The sequence below is a fragment of the Cottoperca gobio genome, chromosome 21 (assembly GCF_900634415.1).
Source record: "Cottoperca gobio chromosome 21, fCotGob3.1, whole genome shotgun sequence".
Taxonomy (NCBI): domain Eukaryota; kingdom Metazoa; phylum Chordata; class Actinopteri; order Perciformes; family Bovichtidae; genus Cottoperca; species Cottoperca gobio.
The window spans coordinates 15,608,918-15,618,540 of record NC_041375.1 but is presented as its reverse complement, the minus strand read 5'-3'; the positions used below and the strand labels follow the sequence as shown (position 1 = coordinate 15,618,540).

General features: G+C 40.1%; 1 protein-coding gene across 1 annotated transcript in view; it reads left to right on the top strand.

Moving 5' to 3' along the window:
• cckbrb (cholecystokinin B receptor b) overlaps positions 1-8,079 on the top strand; it is a 24,001-nt gene extending 15,922 nt beyond the window's left edge. Inside the window, 2 exon segments of the mRNA XM_029459788.1 lie at positions 1-14; positions 1,983-8,079. The exon segment at positions 1-14 is cut by the window's left edge and continues 114 nt beyond it. Of these exon segments, the coding sequence (XP_029315648.1) occupies positions 1-14; positions 1,983-2,518 (550 nt within the window). The 3' untranslated portion in view covers positions 2,519-8,079.
• Positions 8,080-9,623: the final 1,544 nt, after the last annotated feature.

Sequence of the window (9,623 nt, the reverse complement as noted above, 5' to 3'; positions counted from 1 at the left end):
AAAAGACTCCACTGGTGAGACCATGTACACTACATGTGGAGAACATACAGAACACAGTATTAATATAATATTCCAGAGGGCAATTTGGCAGTCAATAAATAATACAAATTCACAATAGTAAAGCAATGAGTAAAAACAGTAAATAGACTCCAGAAATATGACCTTAACTTTCAGCATGGGGACGGATAGACAAACGGTGGAGTTCATTTACAATCATGGATTCCCAGTTTGTCCCAGTGTGTTTTTGTTTCTCAAACTAAGATGACCAAAGCAACAGATCCTAGTAGTCTACATGTTAGAGAGATGACTCAATAAAGGAAGTATGGAATCTTTTTTATCAGAGATGTGCCAACTTTTACACTTCTGAGCTTTCTTAATTAAGAAGAACAATCTTTGGTTTGCCTTTGGAAATAATAATCAAAGTTGGCATAAGAGGTAATCTTATCATCCAGGATTGATATTTTATTATTTGTAGTAAACTGGTAGGTCAATCCACGTGAACTGATATGATCCCATGTGTTCACCCTTCCTCAGAGGAAAGAAAGGATGTAGATCGACGGGAGCAGAAAGAAAAAAAGAAAGATTTTTCAAGCTTTTGGAAAATAAGACTTGGACTTCATAAAAATTCGAAGGTGACTCATGCAGGTACAGCACTCCTGGTTCTTTACTCCAAAACATTTTGTAATGAAATATTAGTCAAATCACAGAACCAGCCAACTTGTTGATCCTTATCCTATAATTGGCAATACGTCAACGCACAAGACGAAAACAAGGTACTGGACACGACACTTTAAAAGCTCTCTATTAACCTCAAGATACTTATTTTCTCAGATGAAATACTGCTTGTCTGATCAAGCACTATTTCATCTTTGACTTTAATAATGTTTTGATTGCAATTTCATTTAATTACTGAGTCAAACTGTGTCTCTTGATAAATGTCACAGTATGCAGCACTCAACCAAACTCTAATGTTAGCATTTACATTCTGTTTTTAAATTTATGTGAATGATGAGGAATTTAATTTTAATCACCACACTCTCATTAGCGCTACAATCATTGTAATGTGTGCAGGTTAACTTGAACGTAACCTTTTGTGGGCATGTGAGAGTGTGTCTGGGATGATCGCTGCATGGAGTGTATTTGCTTCATTAGAGGATGAAAGTGGCTGGCAGCTGCGGGCCTGGACATCCCCATCTGTTTGGTCTCAGCGAGAAAGAGTTTGTCCAACAATAAAAACCTTCTAAAATACCCTCTTGGAAAAAGTGTTTGATTTAATAATCCAGGAATGGTTTCCTACCTTACCAGTTCCCGTCTGTAATTGCTTGCATTAGGGCTCTTATTATTGTTTTCAATGTACTTTGTCCTTTGTGGAAAGAAACTATTACATGTTTTCAATAAATTGCAAAATCCCTTGATGGATGATTAGTGTGGCTCAGCAGGAATTGTCACATTTCTTTCATTTAAGGTGAACTGCTGCTCCTTAAAGAGCTATGATTCACTCAAGAGAAACCTTACACATGCATGTGTTATCACAGAGCTGTGGTGGTTTGGTGAATAATTATGTTTTAATTAACTGGCTGTAGGACAGAACATGATTCCCCTGGTCAATTTCTTACAGGTGAGTATGTGAGTGGGGAAGGTCAGATGATGGGAAAGGCGAGAAAGGGGTTATTGAAGTGAACAAGTCTGAGGGCATCTTGTAGACAGGTAGGGAATGGCAAGTCTGGAGAGTTCCTAGCAAATGGGCCTGGGGGAAGTCAAAAGAGGCTGGTTCATGTACAATACCAAGTAATCCCAGGGGCAAAATCACTGATATTGATACTGATTCCAAATGTAGTTCTTTAAAAAAAAAAGTGGCTAATGTATAATCAGCAGGGGAGCAGAGAGTGCATGCACTAAGAAATGTGTTCATGTGCCCAGAACGTGATCTTACATTTAGTTCACAGAAACACTCCTCTCCTTGACTCCGCTTTCCCATACAGATGTGAAGAATGGTCTGACCTCCGCTGTGTCTACTGGCAGTGATGATGGAGATGGCTGCTACGTTAATGTCGTCCAGCGGCCACACTCAATGGAGATGTCCAGCATGGCTGCATCCATCAGGGCAGTCAAGGCCGAAAGACCACGCAGCAACACATCTGAGGCCAAGCTGGAGGCCAAGAAGCGAGTTATCCGCATGCTGGTGGTCATCGTTGTCCTATTCTTTCTCTGCTGGATGCCACTGTACTGTGCCAACACCTGGCGGGCTTTTGATGACATCTCTGCCACACATGCCCTCTCAGGTGCTCCCATCGCTTTTATCCATTTATTGTGCTACACTTCTGCCTGCGTCAACCCCATTATTTACTGCTTCATGAACACACGTTTCCGTAAAGCTCTGCTCGCCACGTTCTCGTGCTGTGCTGCACCTTGCCATCGCCGCCGCCGTCGTGGGCTACAGGACAAGGAAGAGGATGTTATGGCAACGGGCACGTCCAAATTCAGTTACACTACAGTCAGCACCATGGGAACCTGCTGAGGCAGATGGATGCAGGCACAATCCAGAAGAGACAGTTACTACGGCAACACGGCACCCCGCATCCTTTGTCTTTAGGCCAATTCTGCGCTCATAGGGACGGTAACGTGTGGAAACAACAGGCCATATAATGTAACACTATAGAAGCTTCACCCATGACTGTGAGTAAAGGTATACAGGGATCATTTAATGAAACCCAGTCTGACAGTGTAAATACTTCCATAGTTATATTTACTTATTATCTCTTGTCATAGTGGACCAAGGCAAATTGTTGCTTAGATATTTACAGTGGGGCATTTGTGTGTGTGTGTGTGTGTGTGTGTGTGTGTGTGTGTGTGTGTGTGTGTGTGTGGTGTGTGTGTGTGTGTGTGTCTATATGATATGTGAGGCAGGCAGCTTGACAATGTCATTATGTAGCTATAAAAACAGGAAGATCGTTTGCTATGTCATTTAAAAAATGTTGTTGAATATTTTGCTGTCACCTTTTTATCTGAGTAAATGACAGTAATGCAATTGCCTTGTGAACTAAGTGCCTGGTTCTAAATACTATGTTATATTTGTCTACTGATGATTTGATTTCATTCACCACGGGTACCATAATCAGAGGCAAATTGTAACCTGAAGGGTTTTTAAAGTGGAGTTTAAAGACTCAAAAGATCTTCTAAACAAACTTAAAATCCTCGTCAGAAAATATGAATTTCCTCCTGATGGGATGGAAAAATGGGAGGGTTGTCAGTTCGATAAGTCTCCATAGTTTTCAGAAAACACTTAGTTGGTATTAACATTTTGGATGGGCAGCGATGCCTTGTGTTGTGATGCCTTGCTTATAAACTGTAATGCTAGCCACATTTGTATTTTTTTTAGAGCTGGATTTGTCTGTGTATGCTGCAATGTTTGTTAGTATTGTATGTGTCCTTGCAGGTGAACACAGTAGCCACTGTGACAACGGAAAATTGTGTTTCTTTCTCATATGAGGGATCTAGTTTGAGGGCAGTACACAAGTGGCCATCACTTTGTGGAGAACCTCTGGGTAGGAATCTGGGTTATTTAACAGTTCCTACATTAGGGCAAATTATATTCCTGATACCATATCAGAAAAACTCCCCTGAGTACAACAGAAAGTAATGTTTTGTAATTACATATAATACACTTTGATGAAGTCACTAGGAGTAGGCCTATAGCTTATACAAACATTAAATGGTACTAAAATGGTTTATTAGTTACCATACACGTGCTGTAGGACAGCACGAAAGGGGGATTTTTACGACGAGAAGTTCACTGCAGCCTTACAGTAAATAAGGGAAAAGTAACAACGAATAAGTTCAGTAATTCTTCATAAATGTGCAGTCCCTGTGAACTCCCCTGCAGGCTGCAAAATGGCAGCCAGGTTTCAGAGGTCTCTGTTTGTCAGGCCGTGTCTAGCGTGCCTGACTCTGGCTCCCCTACTCACCTCACACTAATTGTGTTACAACCTCAAGCCTGCCAGGCTGAACAGATGAGCATATTTCACTGAGTGCACCAAAGCACAATGCTGTCAAACTCTCAAATACGTTATGTATGACCTGCTTTTGTGAGCAATTTTTTTGGGAAAATTCACGACTGGCCTGCAGCTTTTGTGGTTTATTGTGTGCAGCGTTCCCTTTGTGTTTAAACTATAAATAATAGTGAAGCCTTAGTATTACACGAAACTAAAGTAAGACAGAGAATCTTATCAGCCAAATCCTCAATCTGTGTTATGAGAAACACAGCAGAAGACAATCTTGTCGACACACCTAACCTCGGACAATAAGATCTTTCACTTATTTGCTAATACATTAATATCTGCAGCTCCTGCTCCTATTTCTTTACACTGAGACAACCTTACCGTCATGTGTGTCCAGTGTCCAGTTCATGTCAAGTGAAGAGGACAAAGTGACAGCCAGACACAAGAGGCACACGTTCATCTAGCTGATGACATTGTGTGGGGGCTTGATGGGCCTTACCACAGGGGCATCAACTCTTTGACTCTGATCTTAAATATGTACATGTGAGAGCATGTGTGTTCTCAAATCGAAAATGTCCATCTTGTAAAAGGATTTTAGTTTTACAGTGAATGAAGTTCTCCTGCAGTAAACAACAGACAGGAGATCATTATGTGTCTACTAGTAACATTTCTCAAATACAGAAATATTCTATCGCCACCATCTGTGTTTATGAGTGACACTTGAAAAGAGATCTGGAAGAGGCTGATTTCCCTTCGGTGTCATAGAGGCCGTTTGACGTTATGACTTGGTTCACAATACACCCCTCCTCATCTAGTTGCCACGAACACACACACACACACACACACACACACACACACACACACACACACACACACACACACACACACACACACACACACACACACACACACACACACACACACACACACACACACACACACACACACGCACACACACGCACACACACAGAGTACTCCAGCTTAAACTGGTTTTTATGCACTTGCTCACAACCAATTACACACAGATGCCAATAATTACTTATTGTTCTTATTTTAATCAACGCTGGCCGTGAAAATTAAAGCTCAATAAAGAAACAAACTCTGATGACAAATGGGTAGTGGTTGTATCACTAATTAGCATATTCCACTTATGTATAAAATCAATGTCAAGGTGAAAACTTCATATTGTAATTCTTCAACCCGAAATGGTGATGGAAAAATCTGTCCTGCACAATATCTACAGATGTTGCCCAGGGGGGCCATAGTTTTAGAACTGCACTAATTAATTGTTTTATTAACAATAGATCGAACTACTATTTGTAATGTGAAAGGGGTCAATCATAGTGATGAACACACAGATAATTATCACTCATCTCTGCAGCTCCCCTCCACTCCACAGAGAGTTTTTGCTTTTCTAGCTCATAACTCACTCTCATTAATAAGCTGCAGCAGGCAACTGTTTTCAGGCCTGCTTCTTTACCTGCTCAGCACCAACCAGCAGACAAAGTCAGTAACTACTTAGTGAACATTGAGGAAAGTGCAGCTGCTGAAGATATTTGTAGATATTTCCCTCAGGAGTTGGTGGAGACCAAAACAGAGCTACAAGGACAGCAAATATTAGACTTAATTGGGTGACTACAAACATAACTCCTAATGCTGCTTCATTTCAGTTGTTAGCCATAACAACTTTATAAGGTGATGCTATGTCAATGCTGTGTTTCAAACTTACTAAGCATGTCCATCTTGCAGAAGGTTTAGTGAGATAAACGAAACCCTTTAAGATCAGGTGAGAGTACAACATGTTCATTTAAATGTATTGTTACAATACATGTTCCTATGTTCTTTGACACAAGTGTCACTGACAAATGCTGCAGCTGTACTCTGGAGGAGTGCTGCTAGTGAATGATAAGGACATCGTTCACCGGTGTTGCAGAGGGAGCCTCCGGGGCACCAGTGTTGGCAGGGTAAGCATTGTTTAATGTGAGCAAAGCTGATATTTGACTTGGCTGCATTCATCACAAATCCGCTCAGCAGTGGTAACATAATGAAAAAAACAGCTGGTATTGCCATGGTTAGTATTACTTTCAGTTGCCATTTAGGAAAAGGTATTTGATTACTAAGTAACTTTTTGTAGTCCGAGATATATTATTATATTTATTCAAGAGAATTTGCCCTTTTACATGGTTGAATGAACCTGTTTGAACAAATCCTCCAAATCAAATGACATAATATATATTCCTCCTCCTTTTAATAATAATAGTAAAAAAAAAATTGTAAAGCGCCTTTCAAAGCTAAAAGCAATCTCAAGGCGCTAAACTGCAGGACAACAACAACAACAACAACAACAGCAACAACAACAACAACAGACATAAGATTTTACGGAAATCAACATGACTGTGGCCGCAGGAGAGCTTTGTCACTAGAATGTAAATATTTGTTGTGTTGTGTTGTTGACCGTGCTATGAGCGCAGTGCAGAGCAGCAGCAGATAGCTAGCCAGTGGGAGCTACACACAGGGACTCATATGTGCGGCCGGCCCATTGAATTTTGGGACCCGAGATGTTTGGAGCCCCAGGATAGTTGTTAAGCTTTCTTGTCTCTTAATTAAAGTAAAAAGTAATTACTTGTACACATTTACTTATATAATGAGAAGCTGGCTCAAGAAAAGCTTCATTGTCCATTGAAAATGAAGGAATAATATTGTGGAACAAAATGATGAGGATTTAAGTCTGTGTCATCTGGGTTTTGTTTCATTAGTGTGGATGTTTACCGTCTCTGGGGCGGATTTTGGATTAGTGTAGCCATCTTCCTGTGAATGTCAGCGACAATTTGTGACAAGCCCTATTTAACAACATGCAAATATACATTATATATATCTGCTCCATATCCGTGCCCATACCTGCTTATCTGTATCCTTGTTGATATACACATAGTATTCTGAATTGTACTGAAATCAGGTGTTAACAATATGAAACAAAGCATTCTCTTGTATATGTGTGTGTCTTGTGAAAGTAAGAGCTGATCTTATAGTGTTCCATGTTTCTAAGCAGCTTGTTCAGGCTGCGTGCTCATTTGGGATGAACAGGGATGAAGGGTTAGAGAAGCGTACGAGGGCACATTTAGATCTGCTCGAACGGTCACAGTTGCCAGGCCACCATTGCCTTAAGTGTGTTTTGAGTGTAAAGTATCTGTATGTCTTTGTGCGCATGTGTGTGTGTGTGTGTGTGTTCCTCATGCATTTACTGTGTGTATACACGAGTCACTGTTGTTTGAGACAAAACAAGAACTGGAGATGAAAGCATTTGGCAGCCTTGTTTCCACATCTATGGAAAAGACGTGGACAGAGCTTGCTGTGACTATTGTCCTTTCTGAAACAGTGACAACTTTTGGAAAACAATCTGTGAAAAATAGTTGATCTGATTCTCTTGGCTGCTGTCCACGCTGTTATCTTGACCAGTCTCTGTGTGCTGCTATGACGATAATAAGGCCTTTAATGTTTACTCGTGCTTTGGAATGTGTAGTTTTCCATTCTGGTTTATGCTCTGAGGTTCAACAGGTCTACCTCCCTTATGACAGTGCAGATTCATTGCTATTATGATTGTCATTACAGCCACTATTCATTGTTTCTGACTTGGCAGACAGAAGGGATGTGCTATTTCTCAGCATGAAGATCCTCTAGATAGCATTTGTATATCCTAAGTATGAAAAGTGTGTGTGTTTATGTATGTGTGTCAGAGAAGGAGCCAGGATTGTAAAGTGGAAGCCGATGTTGTGCCATTTGTTACATGTGATCTTTGAGATTTTATGCTGACTGCTGTGGCTTACTAAATTGGTGATCCTCATGTCTGACAGATGCACCGTTTTCCTGTCTGTCTCTGTGTCTCTCTCTCACACACACACACACACACACACACACACACACACACACACACACACACACACACACACACACACACACACACACACACACACACACACACACACACACACACAACTGGGTGACTATCCAGCTGTTGTACTTTGCTTTAGCTTTTTGTGTGTAATGTTATGTAATTCTAATAAAGTATCCATGTTAAATTATACCCCAATCTTCTCATGTATTCTTAGACATTCTGCTGCAAATATAAATGATTTTCTTGTGCTTTGGAGGCTGAAACTACTTTACTGATCACTTAAGTGGAAACAGAAGAGCAACAAATTCATTAGGCCTCATCTGTCCGTTTCAGCTCCTGTTAGCACTTTTAGCAAAGTACAAGACCACGCTGATACTACAGAAGGTAAAGTGCACAGGCGTGGCCACTGACTCATTCTCTTGCTTACTTGGTAGTTCTGTTTAGAGTGGTCTTAATGGAATTCAAAAGAAACGTAATGTTTGCTTATAGCTACTCTTTACATAGCTCCGATAAAGCTTCTCAAAACACTAACAGCACCTGCAATGTAAATAAACCGATTAGAGCTGTCACAGTTAACGTGATAATAGCGTGTTGACGCAAATTTGTTTCAACGCCACTATTTCTTTTTTGACACATTAACGCAGGCTATGTTATGAAGCACTCTATCCTCCTTTATAAATACAGTTGTTTGAAGGAGATGTTTTTAAATACTTATTCAAGAGGGAATTATTACCTTTTGTAACTTCCTAACAATAGCTCCAAGCAGCTTAGAATTCATAATTAAAACCACAAATATCTTTTTTTTGTACAACTAAAATAACCACTTGACATGGACAATAAAAAAAACTGCGACAAGAACATTCCTTCTCACACAGTAATGACTTCATGCATCAGAGACAAGTAAGCAAAGAAGTGCAGATTTATCACCGTTAGCTTGACCTTCAAAACACAGTTCCCTTCCAGTTGGCATTTATTGACAGCATTTACATTTTTATAGATAACAGTGTGTGCATGAAAATGTACTCACTGAAAACTTAATGCAATTTAAATGACAAGGTTGTGTGTAATAGATGAAGGGAATTGATGAAGGGAGTGCTTACTATCAATAAAGCAACAGGATTAGCACCGCCTGTCTATTTCATGAATGGACGAATATTTAGCCAAGAAATCAATGTGGTGTCAAAGAGTCATCATTCCAACTTGTCAATAATGACACAAATCCTTTCAGCCCCAAGTGAATAGAATTACATTCATCTTACACACTGCTTTCATTGAGACACAGTTAGATCTGTATGGAAACATTGAAAAGACTCAAAAAGGTAAAAATGTTGATCTCTCCTTGGATCACTAGAAACAAAGCCAGCAAATGTCAGCCAGCAATTACCAACAATGACCATTACCTTCTGCTACACATCCTCCATTCATCGCCTCAGTGCAGCCCCAGTAAGGGAGGCCAGCCATGTCTCTGTCAATGCACAGATGCAAACATATTACCTAAATTAAATTAGATTTAAAAAATAGCATTTAAAAACATTATCTACCAAATTCTTACTTTACTTGTCCTTAACACCTTGACATGGCAACAGTCAACAGGTAGGACCTCAGACTCTGTGCAGTCTGTGTGGGTGAGTGTGTTTTGATGAGGGCGGCTTCATTCAGAGATATAATCTAGGAGGGCTTCTGGGGTAACTAGCAAAATCCTAAAATAATTTCTGCAAGAAACTGGTAGCCAA